This window comes from Oculina patagonica, chromosome 2, assembly GCF_052425735.1.
Source record: "Oculina patagonica isolate OP01 chromosome 2, crgOcupat, whole genome shotgun sequence".
In the NCBI taxonomy this organism is placed as follows: Eukaryota; Metazoa; Cnidaria; class Anthozoa; order Scleractinia; family Oculinidae; genus Oculina; species Oculina patagonica.
The window spans coordinates 34,011,946-34,037,354 of record NC_135759.1 but is presented as its reverse complement, the minus strand read 5'-3'; the positions used below and the strand labels follow the sequence as shown (position 1 = coordinate 34,037,354).

The 25,409-nt window shown below is 39.0% G+C and overlaps 2 protein-coding genes across 2 annotated transcripts; both read left to right on the top strand.

Moving 5' to 3' along the window:
• The first annotated feature begins 72 nt into the window (after positions 1-72).
• On the top strand, positions 73-15,715 carry LOC144644317 (sperm-tail PG-rich repeat-containing protein 2-like). Its single transcript, XM_078503780.1, has 18 exons — positions 73-277; positions 1,635-1,780; positions 2,701-2,847; positions 3,493-3,660; positions 4,163-4,238; positions 5,294-5,364; positions 5,772-5,810; positions 5,999-6,043; positions 7,267-7,377; positions 7,888-7,967; positions 8,389-8,468; positions 8,874-8,928; positions 10,063-10,148; positions 10,579-10,688; positions 10,898-10,952; positions 11,489-11,611; positions 13,477-13,589; positions 14,119-15,715. Exons 1-18 carry the CDS (start codon positions 172-174, stop codon positions 14,251-14,253), a joined length of 1,746 nt encoding a protein of 581 aa, XP_078359906.1. The 5' UTR covers positions 73-171; the 3' UTR covers positions 14,254-15,715.
• Positions 15,716-17,399: 1,684 nt separating this feature from the next.
• Positions 17,400-23,074, top strand: LOC144644306 (phosphonoacetaldehyde hydrolase-like). The gene is made up of 3 exons (XM_078503765.1): positions 17,400-17,686; positions 19,597-20,264; positions 20,759-23,074. Exons 1-3 carry the CDS (start codon positions 17,530-17,532, stop codon positions 20,945-20,947), a joined length of 1,014 nt encoding a protein of 337 aa, XP_078359891.1. The 5' UTR covers positions 17,400-17,529; the 3' UTR covers positions 20,948-23,074.
• Positions 23,075-25,409: the final 2,335 nt, after the last annotated feature.

The window sequence follows — 25,409 nt, the reverse complement described above, 5'->3', positions numbered from 1 at the left end:
CCCCCACCCTAGCCCCGAAGGGTCGTCTATTGTCTAATTAGGTTCCAGTCTACGAAACAGAAAAGGAGAGGTGTTTCCATAACAACAACAACCCGCCATGTTTGTGCGAAGCGACCGAAGGAGGTAGAGAACAAGGTTTAGTACAGAGCGCGAGAATTTTGGCTCTTGAAAATGTATGATCGAGCTCCAAGAACGCTAACAAAACCGGCTGACAGTACAGGACACAGTGTTGGGCCTGGCTCATACGAAGCGCCGGAATATATACACACAAAATACGGTATGTTTTAGGTGAAATTGAAAGTACATTTTCTCAACAATCAGCTATGTTAATCACAAGTTATCTTTCGCTTGAAGAGTTCTCGTGTATCTAGCGTTGTATAACCCTTAAATGTAAGACGGCACTCAATAAAGAATGAAAAATTCTATACGCAAAATTTGATTAGATTTACAGAGACTACTGTAATCAGGGTGTCAAAAGGGGGGTTCCTGGAGCCCGGGAGCCCTGAAATTTCTGCTTTGGAGCCCGGAGCCCGATCATTTTACTGACTGGAGCCCTGATCTTTTTTGGGCTGTGGAGCACGGAGCCCAAAGAAATTTTCACGGAGCCCAAAGCCCAGCGATTTTGAAATTTGATCATTTGCAATCCCAAATTGCATTTTTTCTTGTTTTATGACTGCATTTTGTTAAACTTTGTTATTATTGACCTTAGTGATATTCAAGTTAAATATTCAATCCACTTTTAAATAGTTGGAGACATGATAACCGTCTTCTTGGGTTTAAAAAACTGGTCGGAATTGCGGACGTTTTATTTGCGGACTTGATTTAGCGCTGCAAAATAATTTTTATATCTAAAGATTGTAGACCATAGTGGAGCCCGGAGCACGAATGCAGATGATATGGAGCCCTGGAGCCCTGAAATTTTTGTCTTGGAGCCCTTGAGCCCTGCATTTTTTAGCCCAGAGCCCTGGAGCCCTAAACCCCTTTGAGACCCTGTGTAATAAAATGCTTGATAGATCACTAATAATTATTTGGACTCAAATCAAAATTTAACTTCCTGAAAGTTATGGAAGGAAGATCTCATTATGACGTATCAACTTGTTAAGGTTATTTAGCGAATCGTTCTGCATTAAACATGGCTGATTTTATCACTTTAAGAGTGAAGAAAGAACATTTGCCTTGGCTTATTGCAAAACGTTCTCTTTACTAAATTGCTTTATTATCTCAAAATAAACAACATGATCAATAATTATTATCAACAGTTAATTATTAACTGTTGATGCAATATTATACAGGTATGCAAGCAAACTGGTCAAAACCAGTTGATACATCATTAACAAGCCACAATGGCTAGTGTAATAAGATTGGAAATTGAGAATTATTATTTTAGATTATGTGACATTAGTCTATATAATGTGCAATGTAGAAGGCTTTTGTTACTTTTAAGGGACTCGTGCTATATAGGGAAAACAACTGTCTAAATGCAGGCGCAAAATGGCAAAATGGCGAGCATTTAGACAGTTGTTTTCCTATATAGCGCCAGTCCCTTAAAATTAATAAAAGCCATGTAGAAACCATTCTATTTGCCAGTTAGTATATTTTTCTTAGGTCAATTTCTAATGTTTTATGTCCTGTAGATGGGTATGCGCCATTTTCATCCATGACAACACGTGAGACATTTCTTGATGTTGGTGACAGTGTCATGGCAGCTCCAGGGCCTGGCCAGTATGATCCTGGTATAATGGGCGAGCGAGTAAAAGGAGGACACACATTGGCCAATAGAGTGAGTATACTGATTGATTTTTCCCCTGAGTTTTCTATGGATTATGTTAAAGGACCCTAGTCAGCCATGCCTTTGTTTTTGTTTACATAAGGTAGTTTCAGTATTATATCTTGTGCGGAGCATGTCTAAATGAAAGAGATCACTATGAAACTGCTACTTCTAGTAACACGACTTACAACAGTGCAAAAGGCTTTCGCTTTGCCATGCAGTTTTCATAGTTTCGATGGCTTGGAAAATGGCAGAAGCTGACTATAGGGTCCTTTAATAAGTGAATTCCAAAGTGATGAAGATTTCCGTTGATAAATTAATCCCTTGATTACAATAAACATCCTAAAATAAATAAGCAACAAATTTAAAAAATCACCATCGTCATTATCATCCCCACCTTTATTCTAAAAACAAACAGTAACAGAAATTATAATAATGGTCTTCTAGAGAGCCTTGAACCTAACTAGATGGCTTACTAATCATACATGTGACTACTAATCTTAACATGTGATGATAGTCTGGTATTTATTCCTGAAAGGCAATATGCCTTTATGTTCATGTACAGACTGGACACAGCTTTCTCTTACAATGTAAATAAGTTAAATAATTGTTTATTTTCTAAAATAGCCTAGCTACCTATTACAATGTAATATTATTATAGATGATTTGTGGGTATTTATTTACTGACAACATATTAAATGAAGTCTGTGGGTTCCTACAGACTGTGGACTTTATATTGAGTTGTTGTGTAACACCTGTGATCTGCGTCACTAGCTAGTGTAACGACTTTGCAGTAAGTGCTGTAATACAAAGTAAAGAGGCCTTTGGCCAATTGTGCAACCTTGTAAATAATTTGCTTGGATACTAAAAGAAGGGGGAAATATTACATTTACCATACTTAATATATTTTCTCAATAAATTTATTATTATAGGCATCCAGGTTTGCTAGTAAAGAATCTCGTACCCCCGGACCAGGGGCTTACAACTTGCAAAAACGTAGTGACTGGTTGAAAGAGAGGAATGCTCAGAAAGCACTGCCGCCAGATGTACAAGTGGAGGAGGGGATGAAAGATGGATCAGTAAGTGAGAATTAAGGGGAAAATATTTTGGGAAAAATAAACAGATATCAAACAACCGCCTGACCAACTTTCATCAAGTAATAAAATTAAAAATTCGCTCTGTCAATGTGAATAATGTAATTGCGGTTTTCAGTTAAATGCGAATTCTGAAATTCAATCATCAACCAACGGTTTGCGCTTTTTGCTGCCGTCAATCATCTTAGCGGACCTCTCGGGAAAAAGAAGTTCACTTCAACTGGGTCACAAGGTCTCGTCTGTCAGTTGTGATTGGTAGATTTCAATCCATTTTGTTTGTTTCTGTTTTTCATGTTGCGTTGGCTGTCGGCATAATTATGATTGATGGCAGCAAAAAAAATCATTAGTTGGATTTTGAATTTCAGAGTTCACATTTCACTGAAAACCGCAATAAAGATTAGAAGATAACTTTATGTGTCCTCTCTGAGAAAACGTTTTCCTGTTTTATGTCAAAATTATATATGTCGCTATTTCATCTATATCGGACAGGCCCTCTAGGAAATGAGCTGGAAATGAAAATTTTAATTTTGCTTATTTTATAAGTACAGTAGAATCGGGGTAAAATGACAGAGAAGTAATATCCATTAGGGAAACGTTGAATGGCCTGATATCATATTTGTGTCTTTGTAGATATACAAGACAAGTCGTATCACATTTCAGAGGAAGGCTGACCCACCTTCCATTCCCTCACCTGGTAAAGCATATGGATACGAAGAAGGACCAGATGGAACTCTCCGACCACAGGATATACCCAACCGTGACAGTACCATGGGGCCTGCCTATTACGACGTTAATCATGTGAGGGTGATATATTGTAATAATAATGAAGTCTGAACAGATATATATGTATATACATTGTATTCAACTGATCTAGATACATGTACATCTTGTAAACATTTTGGTAGAGTCTGCATTAAGCCTAGTGGCCTATACAGGCCAGAGCTTATCCCGGTTTCCGTAGCTTGAAGCGACTAGGAGTATTTCTACTCTCCCGTGGATAGGATGTTAGTCCATTGCAGGGTCCCCCCCCCCCCAGCATTAGTTTGCCTGTACCCATTTAAACACCTATGTGGAGAGAGGCACTACGAAAGTGTCTTGCCCAAGAACACAACACAATGACCCTGGTCAGGGCTTGAAAACCCAGACCGCTCGATCCAGAGTCCAGCTTGCTAACCATTTGGCCACCGCACCTACCACTTGTAAGACATTTTAATGTGTAAAAATTTTTGTTAAATTTGCATTTAGCAAATTAAAATTCCCAGTTTTTTGCTTAAAGTTAATTCTTCCCTTTTGTGTCCAGAGGGATACTGTCAATGTTCAGAGGTATAAAGGAGTTCACTTTGGGAACAGAACATCAAAGAGAATGCAGTTTAAAGGTAGGTGTAGTCTCATAGCAGTCAATCTCAACCATTCACAATTTTGGGATAATTATGTGATTTGAGAAAAAATTTTGTCAGGAAAAATAAATACAGATGTACTTGAAAGGGCAGTGCCAAATGGTCCCTGAAAAAATTCTGGGGGGGGGGGGTACTCAAAAAGGTTTTATACAGGGAGGCTTCGCTCCGAGGTCTTACCCTTTTATATTATTACCATTTTGACAGAAATTCTACCCCTTTCGTATACCTTTAACTGAAAAAAGTTACCCTTTTCATATACGTAAATGACATGGCGTGGACTTAAAACAGGACGTTTTCTTGTCATTTTCATGTAGCGCTTAATAAATTAAAATAATACAGCCATAAATTGCCCTGTTTAAAATATTTTAATTAAAGGCCCTTTTAAATATCTAAATGACAGATTTCCATACCCTTTCATATACCTGAACTCGTGAAAACCCTACTCTTTTGTATACCTGAAGCCTGTAAAAGGTACCCCTTTCGGGCGAAGCCTCCCCGTATAGGCCATTATAGGGAGTACCGCCCCTCCCCCTCCATGGGGAAAAAATACTCATCTCACAGTACTGGCTAGAAATTAAGCTGATTTTGTGAGGTTTTGCTGGCTCAGTTTTTTTTTTGCAAAGCCTTAATCTCTTATGCAAGGCTTCGAAAGTCATGAATTTACCATTTGCCACCTGTAACGACACTGGTATACTACAGATTTTCATCACTTTAACTACTATTTTCTAATTAATGCTCTTTTTTGCTATTTGTCAGGGGTTTAACTGTAGAGTCACGTTGCTAAATTATTCCAGCCCTATCCATCTAGGCTAATAAATACGACTGAAGGTTTTACAATGAGTCTTTTTTAATCTCTGATCCACCAATTCTCTGTTTTAAGACGCCAAGATTTTGAGAGTCAGCTAAGAAATTATATTTTCCCAGAATCATGACATTCCCTATGGATAGAATCTATCAATACCCCTGAAATGCTTTGAGAAATCCCTGTTTTTTGCCTTATATGCAGGTATTAATGCCTCTTTCGTTTTCTTTAGGGAGTGGTGGACCAGGTCCTGGTCAATATGATCCATTCAAGGAGCCTGGCGTCAGAGCACCAATTGATTTGGTATTAAGCTTAAATAAAATTTGACATTATAGAGGCCCTACCAGGGTAAATTCGACAAGCGACACGGCACAAAAAGTAGCAACAGCACATAAAATAAAATCGCAACAAATGACAACCCTTTTGGAAAACAATTCCAACATTTATCCCTTCAATTCAGCTACCGACAGCAACAGGAAGTGAGATAAAACAGCGACACAAGATATTTTTAAATTTAGACATGCGACACGAGATTCCCCCTGGCAGGGCCTCATTGTAGCTTGTTTCCGTGACCACTACTATACAACCACCCAAATGATTCTAAACAATTATCAATGTAGCCATCTGTTGGCTACATAAATTTAGTAATTATATTAGTATTGATTTTTTTAAATTATGGCTTAAATTTATTTTTAAACTTACTACTGTAGGTCATTGAGGAAAACCGGAAACAACCCTTTGAATCAAAGGTAAGATATTTTGTTTTCATTCACGAAATAACCAAGAAACTCCACCAGCCCTCCTGTATGTTGTGATTGACTTATCCTTTTTATCCCTTAAGTTTAAAACAATTAAAATTTTCTTTCTTTCCAAAATATCAGTGTGTAATAAATAAATTCTAGTTACGTGTTGTAATATTATTGTTTCTTTCCTCCAGCTACCCCGTTATCATGAGGTTATAGTGGTACAAGAAGAGAAGAAGGTAAGACTGGGAAGCTGCTACAAGTTTAGTGACTGGATAAATTACTTCTTGCTAGAATCTTATTATTAGTTTTCCTTTTTTTGTCAAACATCATAACTGACTGATAGCCACTGACTGACTAATAGCCACTAGGAAAGTTCTTTTTAGTTAAATTCAGATGTATATATGTTGTGATTGAAAATATTTTATTCTTGGTTCAAATCATCCTCGAGACTCAGGGGCAGTTAGTGGGGTTGAGGAAAACGCAAAACGTGGAGAGAAAAAAATTCAGCATAGAAAAGTTGGAGCGATTGAAAGGTGACCCTGGGGAAAGAGTCTTACCAGGCCAGTTTCAAACAGCTCTCTGAATACTGCCTCCTGATTGGGCAGAAAAGTTCTTTGTATTTCCTTTGTATAATTCTGCCCAATCGATGGTCTGCAGGTCTGCAGTCCATTTGGTGTGTTTTGGTGTGCAGTTTCCCATTTCCCTCACCCCCACCAACTGCCCCTGGGCCCAGGGGGGAACTCCGGCTTGTTAATGACGGGGATGATCGAAGGATTTTTTTGGGTTTGAAATTTTCGATTCTAGGATTTTTTTGGGTTGGAAAATTTGGCAAGTATTTTTTTGGGGTGACTCTATTTAGATAGGGGATTTTTTTGGATGCCTTGGCGTTTTTATGGTATGATGAATAAACAAAACGAGCGTTCTTTGTGTTATGTTATTGCCCCTCCTGGCAATTCAGGGGTAATTTGACAAGGGATTTTTTGGGGGGTTATTTTTGGTCCAGGGATTTTTTTGGGTAATTTCGGAAGACTTTGGGATTTTTTTGGGTCCTGAGTTTTTCCTCCATTCAATCACCCCCGTCATTTACAAGCCGGAGTACCCCCCTGGGCCCCTGGGTCTCCGAGGATGGGTTCAAATTATATTTTCCTTTGTTTTTGTGTTTGGTAATGTATAAAAATGAGTGTAAAACAAAGGAAAATAAAATTGGAACCAAGAATAAAATTGAACAATAACATATGAACATGTACATGCCAGTTCAAAATTTAGAAGCTTAATAGTAAAAGTGAACTGTAAGCTTAGCTGAACAAACCCAATAGTTGCATTTATGAAGCTTACCCACATTACATTGTGTATTTAATTAGAGGTACAGGCCAGTTTGACAATAATTTGTTGAGATCACTTTGTTGTTTTTGTTCATGAAGTCCACTTAAAAGTCATTGTTATTCTTCTTCGTTTGCAGGCTGTACCAGGACCTGGAAAGTATGAAATTAAAAGCCAGTTTTCAGCCAAACCTCAACCTGTCAATCAAGATGAGCCAATCATTCACCCTCCATTTGGTACTCAGTCTAGGGTAAGACACGCACTATCAGTATTATTAAAAATTATGTGAGTGTATACAGTAGGCTTATTGACTGCGGACTGATGTTAAAAACATTTCATACAGGTTCATTAGCTATAACTGTGCATGTGACTGCATGCAACCTAATGTGAGAGAATTAAAGTCATCAATGTTAATTATAGGTGATGTCGTTTCTAGATTGTGTAACAGTTCATCTGTTTCCAAAATTATCAGAGTTCCTCTTTGAAAATCAATAAGCATTGTACAGTTCCAGAAAATATCCATACCTACCCCATGGAAGGTCATTGGAAATTCCAAGGGGGTGGGTCTCAAAAGCCAAATTTTTTAAAGGATGGGGCTTAACCGAAGTTTCCAGAGTGGTAGAATGATTCAAACCAGAAAACCTTCCATGGAAGGGGAATGGTTATTTTCTGGAACAACACATTTTTAAATCTCTCAGTTTGCTTCTCTGGGATAAAAACAGTTTTAATTTCACTTGATTATATATCTGCTTTTTTTCAGCGGTTTGGGGACAGCAAGAAGGATGCCCCTGCTCCTGGCACATACAATGATCCTCGAAACTCCTTAGAAGTTCTTAAAAGGTAACAGCCCAGTGTAGTCATAGAAACAGCAAGTGTGACATATTTTACCTGGATACCAGTCCAAGGCTGCAAATAACAGTCTGTCATCGGACATCGGCCGACTAAAATTTGCTCATGTCTGATTCAATCCCAATTGTCCAGACAATTTTTTGATCGAAAATCATTTTACGGCAACGATGAATAAAAATTTGTCCGACCAAGACGGGGTCTTAGTAGGACATATGTCCTTTCAAGTGAAAAAATATTATTTGCAGCCCTGCAGTCAGATGTTGTTTTTTTTCAGTTAGTTTGGTACAGTAGAGCTGCACATTAAATACATGTAATGCAACTGCCGCTAAAGATACTGGTAACTGGCTGTATAAGGAGTCAAGTCAACAGTTCACTTTCGTGTAAAAGTGTTTTTTTTTCTTTTAATTTTTAGGACTACAGGGCTGAAACGAAGTCCTTTTGGTCAAACGTCTGTGCGGTTTCAAGGAGAACATCATGTGAAAAGAACCCCTGGTATGGTTTATTAACTATTTTGATGCAAAAGAGCTAAAGCAACTTGCAATCGATCGTTATATTACTATTTATAGAACATTTAGAATCATGATATATCAATAATTCAGTGTATCGTTACACTGTTTCCTAATTGTCTTATCGATTCAGCCTTAGTAGGCTGCTTAATATGAAAAATACTTTTCATAAACTGTTTATCTATCACACCAACACTGTGTTATGTGGCACACCAAAAAAGCAAGATACTCTCTCAGTCAAAGTTAAAAAGACTTATTTCTACTATTTTACAGTGTATATCTACAAAATGAGCTGCTGTTTCAATAAGGCAGCAATGTACATGACACAGTGTAACACAGTATAACTTTTAAGTTCGCTTTTCTTTTATTGTTTCTCAATCTATGTTACCAGGCCCAGGAGCTTATTCCATTCCAGACATGACTTCAAACTTGATCAGAAAGGCTCAGTAAGTATAAAACTTAGAATCCTTCTGGTCCAGTTCTTGAGATAAGATGTAAATATGGCAATACTAAGGGACCAATATAATAGTGCTTTTACCAATTACTGTCGTAAGTAAGGTCAAAACTGGAGAGAAATGTGGGGCATTCTTTTCCAGCTGGGTGGGTGTTCTAAAACTAATAGCTTGAGTAAACAGATCTGTATAAAGTAAGGTGCAGGCCGGGGTGGGGGTGCGGTACTCCCTATAATGGCCTATACGGGGAGGCTCCGCCCAAAAGGGGTACCTTTTTCAGGCTTCAGGTATATAAAAGGGTAGGGATTTCACAAGTTTAGGTATGCGAAAGGGTATGGAAATCTGTCATTTAGGGCCTTTAATTAAGTTATTTCAAACAGATGCAATTTATGGCTGTTTTATTTTATTTTATTAATTGCTACTTGAAAATGACAAGAAAATGTCGTGTTCTATGTTTATACCATGTCCTTCAGGTATATGAAAGGGGTACAATTTCTGGCAAAACAGTATATAAAAGGGTAAGGGGTTAGAGCTCGGGGCGGAGCCTCCCTGTATAAAACCTTTTTAAGGCCCCCCCCCCCCCCCCCTTTTCAACTCGAATCTCTCATAGGTTTAAAGAAAGTGGAAATAGTCCAAAGAATCAAAGTTAGTATTACTGGCACAAAAGTAACGTAAAATGCAATTTTATGTGGAGCACAAGGTTCCTATATGCTATGCTGGGGTCAGTTCATTAAAACATGTACACGTGTAATTTAAAAGTGTAGCTGTTGTTTTAGGGGTTGAAAACAAAATCTTCACTTGTAAATTGCACTTATAAATGTTATATTGAATTGACCCCTGGCTATGTAGGTGAATCTGTTGTGGTTCTATTTTACCCTTGGGAAAAATTGGTATTTTTTTGGTTTTACATTCATTATCATATATTACCATAGACCGGACAAAGAAAAATACAAATTATTGCAAGGATAAAATTGTTCCCAACATATCCATGGCGAAAAGCTGATCTGGGAACTTTTGGAAGGCTTGTGTTAGTTCTATTTGGAATCATAGGTTTGAGTTCTACCCTCTGCTGCCTTAAGGGGTTTTGAGCACAAGAAATTAAGTTTTATTTGCTTGCTTCTTTTGTAGTGTCGAGAGCACACGGAAAGGTGCATTTGGTTCAACATCACAAAGAATAGCACCAATGATGAGAAGGCAGGAGGAACAAATGCCAGGTATGAGCACTGAGAATGTTGTATTTCCTTTACTTTAGGGAAAGTGTGTTCGTGCGATTGCTTTGCAGCAGTTCGCTGTATTCAGTGGCTGTCTTATACTCCAGTTGGGACGGTTGTGTTTGAATAGCCACATGCCCCGCTTACACGTCACTTTTCACGTAAAGCGATTGCAGCTTTTACTAGCACCATTGCTTCTTCAAAGAAAGGTTTATGCAAATTTATTGTGCTCGTATATATCATCTACTGGGGCCAGTGCAGGTTTCTGATTGAACTCCTTCGAGGTGTAGATTCGTTTTCTTTTGCATGAGATTAGTGAAAAGTTGATTAAAAAAACGCTACGCGAGTTTAGCAAACGCAGAACCAAATCAAACGCATGACTATTTCTAAAGTCGTTTCCTAATTTGTTGTTTTGTCTTTTGCTGTCTTAAAGGTCCTGCCCACTACTTGACGAAAGAAAAACCAAAAAGTAAAGAAGACCAACCGTCCTCCACTTTTGTGTCAGCTACTGGGAGGCTTCACACCCCTCAAGGGGTAGTGCTTGTAAGTGTTGCATATTGATCGTATTTAACGTTTTAACCCGATACCCTGTATACGAATATATTTTGTTTTACTGTTTTCGCGTGTTAGAACTTTCTACTGACCACAACTAAACTTAAATTACTGAAACTAGTAGCTACTAACACTGCAAAAATTTTACGAAAATTGTTTGTTGACTTCAGGATCCAATATGTTTTTTTTTTGTTCACCAGGATAACCCTCCCCCTGGCTCTTATGAAGTCGGCCATTCTTACGACTCCACACAAGGTACTTGTTCTCAAAAGTTGAGGTTGTTGTTTGTGTTTGTGTTTTTGTTCTGACACTGATGTTATTGTCCTTCTGAAAGAGGAGGGCCTCCGGGATCGAGGAGGGGGGGGGGGGGGTGGTACATTTGTACATGTGGTTCTTTTTCCCTTTTTCTCCAATTAATAAATCCAACTGTTTCATAAAAATTTTTCTCGCCAAGTTCCCGTTAATAGTAGAGATATCCACTGTTCCCTGAAAATCCATTGTTCCCTTGTTACCTTGAAATAAATGATCATGTTTCCTCCTTCCCAAAAAGCTCGGCTGGCCTTCATTCTGCGCAATTGGAAAACATTGCTTGATAATCCCGACGAAGCATAACCGTTACTAAGCAACACGACGTCATCTGACTTCGTTGGAGTTACTTTTAACACTTTTGTCTTGGTTGACCCCGCATTTCTTTAGAATTTGACAAAAGTTAGACGCTTATTTAAATTTACGCTAACTTTTTGAACTCTGTACAAACTGGACAGGCAATAAACTTGCATCTCTTCTAACAGGTCGGGTTCTTTATGGCTACACCCAGCGAACAAATAAGAACGCCAAGAAAAAGGGCGCCTTTATGTCATCCTCGAACAGATTCCATGGACAACGTCAAGTTCTGTCAGAAGAAGGCGACCCAGGTTTGTCATTGTTGTCTTTTTTTCAGCCCTCGTTATAACACGGTGGCTTTAATGAAAACTAACCTTTTCTTGCTTTCTTTTTTGATGGAGGCAGTAAAAGGCAGTTTTTATCTGGGCAAATTTTAAAGTTTCAAAACTTGTTGATATTTCACGAAATTGCGCACTTTTATTTTCATTGTAACAATTCCTTGGTCTGTAGTGTTGTCTCTTTTTCGAACCAGTTTTCATTTAAAATGCTTCCACTTCCTAGAGGAAGAGGAACCCATTTATAAACTGCGTTGATGCACGATGTAAGGATAAAGTACAAAAAGTCTTCCCTTTTTGAGAGGGTCCTGAAGGGGGGGTACCAAATCCCATTTCCCAGCCCAAATTTTGCCCAAATCCCATTTCCCAGCCTATTTTTTATCTAAATCCCATTCCTAGCAGTGAAATTCCCAGTGTATTCTCTATTTTCCAATTGCCCATAATGCACTTTGTTTGCCCCCCAAATTTTGCATAAACTATTGTTTTGGAAATATGCAGTCCTCGCAAGAGAATTTGAAAACAATAGTTTATGCAAAATTTGGGGGGCAAACAAAGTGTATTATGGGCAATTGGAAAATAGAGAATGGAAAATCCGGGCTTAAGCATAATATATTTGTTGTTTTGATTGTCCTAAATGCAGTCTACTCCCTGAACTCTCCCTTCGGTGAACCCAGGCGCGGGCGTAGAGCGAGTCCAGAAATAATGACCAGCACGCAGGGTTGTAGCTAAGGGCCGGCTGCCGGCTAATTTCACCGGCTGAAAGAGAACTTGAATCCGGCTGAAATTTTACATGAAAACAAAGGTTAAGGTAACCTTTTAGAGCTGTCAAGGCCAGAAAAGCCAGCTGGGCTTGTTGATGAGCCGGCTAAGTGTTTTCTTAGCTACATCCCTGAGCACGCGCATCCTCAGAAATCTGTCAGCACCAAAGGCCACGCCCCCCCCCCCCAAAAAGGGGGGGAAACCAAACCATAAACGACAGCACCTTTAATTTGGAACGCACGCACAGATGATAAATTCAAAGATTTAGTACTTGTGGATTTAGTACCTATTTATTACGGCTTTAGACAAAGGTTACGACAATTTTTCTTGCAGATGTCGCGCTAATTTGTTGCGTAGTTGAATTTTTCATTTTAGCGAGCTATTTTTACCCTAGCGCACACGTTACATGTAAGAAACGCCACACGTCTCTCTCGTTTTCCATTGGTTTGTTTTAAGCATGCACATGCAAGTTATCCTAGACTGTCCCTTCTCGCACCTGGGTCGCAGAAGGGATAGTTCAGGGATTGGACTATCCAAAATCGTGTTCTGCTAGTTATTATCACCAATGCTGTTGAAAACATCACTTTTTATTTGTTCGTTTGTCTTTTAGAGAATAATAGAAATTTTTAGTAGCTTTAATTAAAGCTGTCAAGTTTTTATCCCTTACTTACCACTACCCTGACAGATAACAACTTACTATCACTCCTTTTGAATAGTATTCCATTTGTGCCCATGCTCAGTCATAGCTGTTCCGCTGAGTAACGTAATCACTTACACGAAAATTGATCGACACTTGATGGACACTCGTGCAGTGTGGTGGTTTCGTTTCAGAGTTTTCAGCGTTTTAACTATTCTATGCTGGACTTTAAGAAAAGCGTAAAATATGCAGGTTTAGTCATGTACTGACACGCTTCCCATTCCCATTTTTTGTTTCTAAAACCCAGTCCCAGTGACCTAAATCCCATTTTCCCACTGAAAACATAGGCAAATCCCAGTTCCCATTTTACCCCTTCAGGACCCTCTTTTGACGTTTATAACCATACCCCAGCTGAATAATTATTTACTGTAATTTCTTCTTCTAGGACCAGGACAGTATGAAGTTAAGGACGGATCAGGCCGAGGAGGCCTAATGACGACCAGACAACAGAGATTTAAAGCGATCAAGGACGAAAATCCAGGACCTGGAAGTTACGAGGTAATGATCCTGGCACTAAACTACACCGACATGAGAGACAAGTTTCTTTTCAATTTTCTACTTTGCGAATACAGCTACGACGATTATTTCTCCCCTTTCACTCTTTATCCGCATTTCCTATATATGACTCATTTATTCGTTCGTCAGTCGTTCGTTCGTTCATGTACTTCATTTGTCAGTAAATCGTTATCTGGGGGTGGCTTGATTAGTTTTTGTTTCTGCGCAAGATTGCCAAGGACACGGTATATCTATACACCAAGAGCCAAAACCTCAATTTCAAAACCTAAATGTATCCTGTTCTACGCAAAGGCATGTGGTGTTGTGTAAAGACCCCGACAAGAGACAGCGATCGGCGGCTAACAAACGAGCCAAATCTACAAGCTCAAGAAAACCAAAGCTTGGCTTGGCCTCTTTTGATCATCTTTCAGTCACTCATATTTCTTTCATAAATCATTACACATAGTGACAAGATACGTCTTAATGACACAGTTTGGCGCCCAAACTAATTCCGTTTGCTTGTGTTCCTCAGCTGAGCCCATTACAGATGCATACTGCACTAAGAGGAACGTTCAACGCCACCTTGAATAACCCAGCAGCCATGTCTTACGACGATGGCTCGGAACGACGATCGCCCTCAAAACAAGCTTTCTTACTTGGAGTTTGACTTGAAGAACACTGTATTAACAATCTTTATACTAAATGAAATCGTCATGTACAGGACCATAGTTCTTATAAGAGATTTCGTTTTTTTTTTCAGAGATTAACGACACGAATTATATAGAGATTAGAGCCTCGTATGCTTTGATGTAAATATTTCCAAGATTTAATGACAATAAGGGATGTACAGGGACAGGAATAAGGACCCATATATTTATAAATAAAAATGTTGAAGCAAAATCAACAGCACAGTAGCTTTTTTTTAAGATTTATATAGTGTCGAATATTCTGTACCAACAAAAAATGACATGATAACAAAGTAAATTTCAAGCAACAGTTGCAGGAAACGCGCAAGGAAATACATGTTAGAGGGGCTTTCACTTGTGTGCGACTAGTGTACGGAAGGTCGTGGGTTCGAGTCCCATCTGTGAACTCAGATTTCTTTTCTGAGTTCTTTCTCTCCACACATCAATCCATTATTATTATTTCACTTGTGTGTCGCAAGTATAGTAAGGGCTCCTGTACGCTTAGTGATTAGTGATTCTCAACCAATCAGAACTAAGACCAAAACCAATCGTTCCTCGCTCGCGCACGTTTTCCCGCGCTTCGTGACGGCTTCGTGTATTTCCTTCTAGTTTTGATTGGTTAACTGGATTGTCTGTGTCCTTCGTGATTGGCCAGAGTAATTACAGCTAATTTCTTTGCTTTTGGTGTTACGACACTCCATTGAAAACTGCTCTATGGGAAAATATGCGTGTTGTAAACGCGGCTTGCACAAATTTCCTTTGGCTGACAGATTATTTCCTCGGGGTGCTCTCACCGAAACTATTGCGCCCATTCCGCTTGGCTCAACTAAATTTTATCCATTTCATTAGGACCACGTATTTCTATAATTTATCATTTCAATAAAGCTAAGCGGAATATTTGAAGAATAAGAGAAGAGATTGTAATATAACTCACGATGCAAAGGCTAATAATTTACACGCTTTTCGATTGTTCGTCCAACATCCCAAGACGTTTTTTGAAGTCAATAGCTATTGATAAGGTCCATAAGGGTTCCTTCCCGCCTTGTGCATCATCTTCTGTTATTGTATAAAACGGATAAATAACCCTACACCTGACCTGCGATCAGGCGATCTTTTTTTCTAAAACGGCTGATCGCAGGTTACTCTACACCATGCGTGAAAACCACCGAGTGATACCACAAAACCTTATTTTTTTTCCGTCCAAGGGCCTACTTCGGTATTTTGATTAAGTGCTTTGAAGTCAATCAAATTTCGCCGCCAACATGTGACCGAGACCACAAAGGAAAGCAAGCTTGGGGCGGGGTTTTCACCCACTGATTACAAAAGCCTGCGTAAATTACTGCGGACTATGGCTGTGGCCGAAGTTGGGACTAGCTTTATAGTGGTACGAAAGAGATGTGGAAAACTTTGAAAAGATGACCTAATAAAATCCAAACAGAATGACTTTTTTGCCTCGAGTTCTTGTTGGTTATGCCCAGATCTCCTCAATTCCCTTGTCCCGGGTGCTGACCGAAAGAAATGAAGGCTCGAAGGAAGGTGGGACGCCCGAATTGGTCCAAGGAGTGGTTTGTTTACTTTGAACATCATGAAACAAAATTAAAGCACTTTATCAGTTGCATAAATGCTTAACCTGAAACCTGGCAATAATACCGCAATACTACCGGATGAGAGAATCACGAGATGAGCACAGGAATTGCGGTGGTTTCTCCAACAGATGATCGCGCACATGGACCACATGGCCACACCGCAAGAGTCATTTTGCCTTCAGTTAGTTCCCGGACTAACAATGGTTTGGATGAATAAAGATGTCTTTACTGAAGGGCAAAAAATCTTGGAAGTTAAACTGACTTATCCAGTTTACAACCCAGTATCTGAGTATAACCGATGTGAAATTTAGAAACACGATTTTCAATGTTCGCCGGCAGGAAACCCGAACTTACCATGGGCTTGCCATACACCTGGATCATGGAGCCCTTGCTCGGCACTCAGCCAAGAAAATGCACATGCTGATCACACGACCGCATCACATGGTAAAACGCGTGGCTTTCGAATTCCAGCAAACAGGATGATCAAGGATTGTATTTAAAAACTTTAGCATGGCATCGGAAATCCGACTATGTGCTTGCTTATTTTGCATCGTGTTGCGCGGGGATCGTGTTGCGTTACACGTCACGCAAGATCTTCTGTAAGTTTGTGCTCTGAAATGCATACGGTATATTTCTTGGCGAAGCAAGCTCGAGAGAAAGGCATCGTCCCGGGCATCGTACTGAATAAATCAGGAATTCTCTCTCACCTGTAGTTATTTCACTGCCTGGAACATTTAAAGATTTATTCAGCTTCTTCATACGCCTTGTGCCTATTGTCTACTCAGAACGGTGTAACGCTCTTTGATCCTAATGAAGGTAGTTTTGTCTATTCAGAAATAATGGGCCAAATTATAGAACACAACCTCATCTGCTCGATCAACCATGCATTTTACAAGCTATGAAAACATTATAAATTCACGAACACGTGGAATGTGATTAAATTTGAGAAATTATTCTCAAGAGTAACGTCACATGATCTGAAACTTGTGACAACGGACAAAGAAACAAACACTCAGCCTTGTGTGTGGTATTCGTTCACGTGCACGGTCGCCGGAAATGTTTTCAGAAACCTTACCTTGGCCTTCTGACAATTTTTTCAACCAAGTTTTGACAAGAATAAACCATTTCAGTGTACATTTTATCTCGCTGTTTATCGATTTTATCGAACGCGCAGAACGCGTGTGTCCACGAAGCGGTACGGCACGTCTGTGGTTAAATTAAGGAAAACAAAAGATTAATGTGAATATTTATAAACAACACAACGTACTCAGCCATATTGTTCTCTATGTTTTTGCAAACTCCTCTCGAGATGCAAATCAGCGCATTTATTTTTCGTTTTTCTTTTATGTTTTGTATGATAAAAGGATCGGCGGAATAAACGTACCGCCAAAACAATAAGCTAATTGCTATTCCCCCCAATGGCTCCCGCCCATTGTCAAATATCGGGCGTTATTTTGTCAACACCGTGACAACATCACGCTACGCACGCTAGAGTCACATGACAATGCACCGTCGTAAACAATCCTTTGTTGACGTCCTGTCACATGATACAGATATAAATTACCGGAAGGGGAAATTTTTCATTCGCGCGCAGTTTAGTGGCGGATTGAGAACTTTTGCCGGTCTTGCTCAGACGAAAAAGCTCTTCTCCATTCCTTACAGACCGAGAAAATGCTGTCTACCATGCGAAAGGTTTGCTCGACCTCGGCTCGTTGCCTTCGTCCTGTAGTGAGTTCGACGAGTATTTTGACACGAAATGCTCACCAAGCGAAAGCACAAGCACCTTCGGCAAGTCCGAGCTCTGGTGACGATTTGAAGCTTGTAAACGGTAAGAAAAAGTTTTTCTTTCACAATTTTGAGCATTATATATATCTGCTTTCGTTAACTCAGTTGCTCGTTTTATGTTCGCATCCGAGAACATCCTCGTGTCGTAAGATAGCTTTGTATGGATAACGGCCTTCAAAATTTCAACACGAAAAATGATGGTCTTTACGGGGTTTTTTTTTCTCGTGCGCTTTTTAACTGTGGTCTTTTGTACAAACATGTGAAAGAACTTTCCATGGAAGCAGTTTTTTAGCTTTTCTAGTTGTTTTCTCTATCATTATGACGCTGCCAACAGTCAAGGTTGATTAGTATTCGAAGAAAAAGTGAACTTCGTATCCTTCAGAACCAGTTTTACCGGTATCGTGTTGTGTTTTTCTCCGCGTGTTACGTGTATCGTTGACCGGATACGAGCTGGGAAAAATTATTAATAAACGTGGGTGGTAATTGACAAACGAAAGAAAAAGCTTTTATTTTCTTATCCTCGCCGGACTGCGTGTTTTGCCTAACTAAAACATAATTCCACGACAACTGTGTTGTTATCGAAGCAAATTTACTAGCCGAATACCCGCGCAGGTCCTTGGCTCTGAAAGACAATTGGGGCTAATAATGAAAGAGTTAACCGATCAACGCCAAGTGCTACTTCATTCAACTGTCAGCCGAGTCGACTTGCATCCTAAAACTCGTTTCCAATTTTGTTATTTGTTTGCTCAATGGTCTCAGTGCATTTACCCAAAAAAATATTGGACTATCAAGAAAGCAACCCGATTGGCTAATTTCAGTATCGGCCTCTCCGTTTTTGTTCGCGCGTCAATTAACAAAAAGGGTTTTTTTTTTTTTCAAAGAGGAACATTTTTTTGACAAGAACATGCAGTGTTTTCTCAGTTTTGCCAGCTGATTCTCTGTCTGCAGACAAATTATAGATTTTATACCAGCAGGTGATTTTTGTTGAGCATAAGACAGAGAGCATTAATTTATGATTTTTAAAAAATCACAAAGCATTGTTTAACATTAGACCTTTGTCATGCCATTGAGTATTTCCAAGCTGTAAGAAGTGAAGTGCAAATTATATGGAGTTTCAATTTTGAAAGGGACTCTCCCAGGCTTAACTCTGACAGGTGACATGGCCCAAAAAAAAGCAACAAGTCTTGTAATTATTTATAAAAGTAGCGACAGCACAAAATATGAAATTGGGCTAACAATAACCCTTTCTCACCAAATTCCGCAAGTGGCAAAAAGGCCTGCAAGGACAGAAGTTAGTGACGCCAGACATTTTGAAATTCACACAAGCAACCCTGCCTGGCAGGGCCTCATCAAGGGCTGTCGCTAAGGTTGTTGGTAGCTTTCCCCAAATTAAGCCATTTTGGGATAGAGAGATTTACCATTTTGTCTGAAATAGGCTATGGTTGGTATGTTTTGTGCACTGTGGTAAGCATTAGGTATATTTTTGTAAAGAAATATTTTTTATTGTTTTATTCTTGCCTTGAGATGTGAAAATTAAAAAGATTAGCAATTTGAAGCCCACGTCAAGATTTTACCCAAACTGAAGCAGTTCCTGATTGCAATCTGGTTTGGAGTAGGGTGTCAATTTTGATGTCAAGTCTGGAATAGGAAAGGGAAAATGGCCATATTTTGGTCTGCAATTAGGTTAAGATTTCAGAAAGTGTGCTGCATGCACCCTCTCCTAAATTTTCAGCGAGTACCCCTTTCCCCCTACAGGTTTAAGTATTTAATTAACATTTTTTTAATGGACTCTGCACACATGAAAAAGAAAGAAAAGAATAATAACAGTTTGGAAAAATGATAAGAGCATTTCCTGGACTGGCATATATATAGGAAAGGTTTTCTCCACAGTCCAGTGACACACCCCCTCCAGTTATTGTTGTTGTGATAAATATACTTTGATTTCGATTACAGGTTCTGTGTTGAAGAACCCTCGTTCAGAATACAGAATGGTCCGTCACTACCAAGGGAAGATCAAAGGAGTTGTCTTGGACTGGTCTGGTACTGTTTTGGACTGTGGCGTGTACTCGCCAGCTGTTGTGTTCTTGGACGTTTTCAAAACTGAGGGAGTCCCCATCACCATGGAAGAGGCAAGAGAGCCCATGGGAGCCCACAAGAAGGTGCACATCCGCAAGATCACACACATGGAATCTGTGAGAAGAAGATGGTTTGAAAAGTTTGGCCGCTTCCCCAATGAGGAAGACGTGGACAGGATGTTTGTCAACTTTGTTCCACTTCAAATAGAATGTCTTTTGGACTACTCTCAAATGATCACTGGTGCTGTTGAAACTGTAAATTTCCTGCGTCACAACATGGGTCTGAAGATCGGTTCAACCACTGGATTCACCACACCCATGGTCGATGTACTGAAAAAGGCAGCTACCGAGCAAGGCTATACCCCTGATGTGTATGTTGCTGCCGATGAAGTACCACAAGCCCGTCCATACCCCTACATGGTTTGGATGAATGCTATTAAATTGGATGTCAATCCTATTGAGGCCATTGTGAAGGTTGACGACACAGCTGATGGTGTGAAGGAAGGGACGTCAGCTGGCTGCTGGAGTGTAGGGCTTGCGAGAACTGTAAGTTACTTTTCTTTATACAATGTTGTGCAACAAATTAATGATTTAATTTTTGTGCCAATTTTTCCAATCTTCTCTTCAAATGTGCCCTAAATTAGATATTCTGGTTTAAAATATTTAGAGCCTACTGCCTGCCAATTTTTCGTCATGATCATCATTGTGATGTTGTATATCTATTCTTTAGTTTACATGGTATGGTTAGGAGACTGTATCTTAATGCCAGTGTTACAAGCCAAAAACTTTACATTTTCTCAATTATCATATTTTTGTTCCAATCAAAATAAATGTTACATGCACTGGAGCAAAAGTCACTTGTTTATTTTTGAGTTGTTAAATCACTACTTACTCTCATTCCTGTGTCCCTATTGTGAAATGTTAAAGCCATTTATGTGGACAATTTTTGGACCCAGCTTGATGAAATGAATAGATTTATCAATGTTGGAAGTTACTTTGTACATTCATATCACCATAACTTTTATTTTTCAATTATACAGGGAAATTATGTAGCCTTGAATGAAGAAGAGATAGCTGCTCTTAGTGAAGAAGACTACGAAAGGAAGCTGAAGCGGTCTTACGACATTCTTGCTAATGCCGGAGCTCATTATGTCATTGATACCATCAATGATTTGCCGCCTGTTATTGAAGACATCAACCGCCGACTTGCTGCTGGAGAAAAGCCATGAACACTGACAGTAAACTACCGGTATATATAGAAAAAGTATATGCTAAGTGTTTCGAATGGAGTTGCATAAACCTGAGCGTGTTTTTGTCCTAATGTGTGGTCTCTATTGGCTGAGTGCTGGACATTCCACAAATGCAGTGCATTGTGGTTGCTTTTTTTTATATCACGGTGCTGTATAGCGAATAAAAGTTTAATAATAAATGTGAATTGATTGACAATTAAGGGGTTACCGTAAAGTTTGCTTAGTTCAGTTAGCTAATGCAACTACCTTAGTTATTCACCATGGTTTTCTATTACTGCAGTTTAATAATAAAATTTTTCAATAAAATAGTAAATGATTAAAACTGGAAAATTAATAATTCACTAAATGAATGCTATTTTGGATACGACATTCAATTCCCCACCACATGACAGTGTATACACAACATGACTTTGTTAATGTTACATGTTCAAAAATGGCTGCCCTTGATTTAAATGTTTGTTAAAAAGTTCAAAGAATCTATTTTAACATGTCAAATAATTATTTCAATATAGATATGTCCTATGATAATTATAATATAATTCATGATCAGTTAAAAATCACTAAGTGGCTGAGGCCATAAACTTATTCAAGTAGATCAGTTTTGTTTTGGCAAAATATGACATGAAAGCAAATTAAGCCAGATTTTGGATTTCTATTTTTATCATTCAAACATAAAATGGTAGCTTTTCACCTGTGAAACTTGTTACACTTGCCCCTGCAAGAAACATGTAGAAACAAAAAATGGCAGTGTAGCCAGTTTATAAAAATGGTCGAAAAGATGCAATGTTATGATCTTTGTAATTTAATTTTGAGTTCATTCACTGTTTTTTTCATTAGTTAATTAATTGTTGTATTGTACATCCTACAATTGAAAAAGTGCAAGCAATATCAGTATTTATGTGTTAGGGTGTGCCAGTTCATTTTTTTTTTTTACATGTTTAATGCTCCATGCAGGAACATGAAGTTTCGTCACTGTTTTTCTTTTTTATTGTAATATTTATGTTCTATTTAACAATTAGATTATGAGCTCGAGATTTCTATTTAACAATTAGACGGCAAGCTCGAGGTTTCTACCGGCTGATAGTTGGCGAGGGGCGAAGCCCCGAGCCAACTATCAAAAGCCGGTAGAAACCGAGAGCGAGCCGTCTAATTGTGTTAGCATAACCCACTGACCAACCTATTAAACACAAAATATAGCTAGAGTTGATTTATTGAATGTTTTGATTGATAAAATTCAGCGAAGACTAAGCGCGCGCTCCGAGAGCCTTCTACGGATCAATAGTAGGCACCTGTGTAGCCAATCAGATTGCGCGATTACCAATAGTAGGTCAGTGTGGTTATGCTAACGTGTGATATGAGGGCAAAGCCCGAATCAACTATCACACATAGAAATCGAGAGCGAATACAGTCGAATACGGTACAGTCTTTATCTTCAACATCGCCTGGAATAGTAAATAATCCAAGTCCTTCTTTACGGTCAATTTAAAAGCGAAAAAGCGGTGACCATTCTGTCGACAGCCGCACGCTGTTTCGCTACTCACCTTCTACAACAGAATAGATAGTGAGTAGCGTAGCCAATCAGAGAACAGCATTCGTGATAGAACGCTAGTAGATTTATACGAAATGGTATTAGTATAAATCTACTAGCGTTCTTTCACGAATGCTGTTCTCTGATTGGCTACGCTACTCACTATCTATTCTGTTGTAGAAGGTGAGTAGCGAAACAGCGTGCGGTTGTCAACAGAATGGTCGCCGCTTTTTCGCTTTTAAATTGACTGTAAAGAAGGACTTGAATTATTTACTATTCCAGGCGATGTTGGAGAAGATAAAGACTGAAACGAACTATGTAAGGAAGATTTTACACGGTAAGAAAAGCAATCAATATTCATTTACGCTTTTAAAAGCGGGCGAATCTATAATTTTATAACATTCAGAGATGCGTTTCACCGAGACATTTTGTGGAAATAAAGTTTAAAATGTCTTTGCAAACTAACACAGTTTCATCGTCCCATCGAGGAGCAGTAAAAGAAAGGCTAAACAGATTCGACCTGCAAGTTTTTTTATGCATCAATAAGACTTAAATAAAACAACAAAATTGAAAGCGAATTCAAGGTTGCGGGCGACTCGTTCAACTTTCATAAATTTCTTATAGTTCACGTTTCCTACATTTAAAAGAACTTGACTTCCAAAGGGCTTTTGTAAGTCAGTCTATCTTTAAATTGTTATTTTACAGTGAAAATCCCTGCCCCAGGACTAGTTCCGGTCAAACCCATGTGACATCAGTAACAGTGTGTGCACTTTATGATGTAACTGACCCCTGAATTCTAGCTGAAAACGGAAGGGCCAATGAATTTCGCCCCTCCCCTTTAGGGCTAGCATTAACTTCCCCTCTCCCCTTTTACTGATCCCCTTTCAGATCTCCTAGCGATTGCGTGACATTTGACAAAAGTCACACGAATGAATAGGTACAGTGTTAGTATAAGAATATTAACTCTTAACTATAACTCTAAGAAAAGAAGCTAAAAGTATAGAAATTTCAAGAAGGTGATGAAGAAAGCAAAGGGTATCCCAACACCTGAGACATTTTAAAATAACGCGAAAATTTAGAGACGTTGGCAATACTCTTTTCTGTGAGCGTTTGATATTTCACCCACATCTGACATCTCACAACTGCACTAACTCTCTTCCCGCTTAAAATCTGTGTGACGAAATTTAAAGTTGAAATTTGGTGCACTGTTGTTGCGATGAAGTAATACTTCAATTGCTGTCGAATATTAGAAAATAAAGTTCTGGAGCCTCCAGGTCTAAACATACTCTCTAACCTTGGTTAGGCAATATTTGCAAGTGAAAAATAGGCCCGCAATGTGTATATATATGTTGCAATTTTCCTTTCAGCTCATCAACAAACGTTTTCTTTCCATGTGGCAAGACAAATTTATCATTCAATGAGGACCTGTTGGGGGGGGGGGGGCGTACGTTATACCTTATCCTAATATTTTTGAGGGAAGTTATTCCTTATCCTCAAAGTTACCAAAGCTTTTATCCCTATTATTTGATTTTAATTATCCCTAAAATTGAGTTGTAATGTTTTATTCCTATAATCAGTACTCAAACATTTATCCCTCCTCTCCTTTGTGAGTTATCCCTTATCCTTACACCCCTAAAAGGGCCTCTGTAACATCTCATTTTTGCCACGTACAATGCCGGCAGAATGTTGCGTTGCAAGTTGTAATAAAGACAGAACTATCCTACTTTTCGCAACGTAGCGAGACAAGTTTCACAGCGTGTGACATGTCAGTCGCAACTTGCCACGAAAACTTGCCACACAATTGTGTTAAAAGGGAACCAATCAGCGCTCGTCCTTCACTTCCGGGAAGTTTTGAGATGACTGACATTTATAATTTCTAGCGAGTTGCGCAAAAGAATAACAATTGTGGCACCTCCTCTTGAACTTGCGAAATTTTACGGTCGTCATCGTTGCGATGCAAGTTGCAAGGAAAATTACCTTGTGCAACATGGCCTTTCTGGGAAGAGCTTATAAGGCGGGGGAGGGGTGGGAGCCAAATAAGTGGCCTTGTCACTTATTATAACGCTGTAGGGTTAAAAAACCTAAAATCGCTCAAATCTCGCGGAAACTCGGAATGACGAAAAATAACACCAGGCAATGTTTAATAAAGTTTATTCAGTAGAATACATATACTTTTGATTAGTTTCAATTTTCAGTACCAGTCCCTACATTCACGCTTGGGTCTCCTATAAAAAAAAACCCACGAAGCGGGAAAACGTGCCCGAGCGAGTCACGATTGGTTTTGGTTTTAGTTCTGATTGGCTGAGAAAGTGGCGCGAGATTTTTAAGACAATCACTAAGCGTAGCAATGCAAAACCAAAGCAAACGCAATTTACTTTCGACACTCAAGTGAAAATCGCTCTAAAGCACCCATCTTTATACAAATATAATCGAGCTGAATCTCTTTAATGCGGACATCAAAGGGACAGGGAAGATTGTCCGCATTGTGGAGGTTTCCGTATTACATGTCTTTACAGAGGTAGAGTTTATATGAATTTCGTCTCTTTCGGACCAGGTAAACTGTGTCCTTAATAGGGAGGTGTCCCCTGGGGAAGGTGTCTATATTAAAGAGGTGTCCGTAAGGAGATGTTCGACTGTAAAGCTTTGTTAAATAATGTGTAAACCATCATGATTCATTCATTCAAATATTCCGAACATCTTGCCGTGATATCTTTGTGTGTTTTAGAACTAGACAACAAACTATCGGATATGCTTTTTAATTGTCGTTTGATGTTAGCTACCGAATATCGAGAAGTACTTGCGCTGTTGACCTGACTTCGCCCACCTCGATACTAAAATATTGTACAGAAGAGGTAAGAAGCCAATCACAAACTGAATCAACATCGATTTGTTAAAAGGTACGAATCACATCGT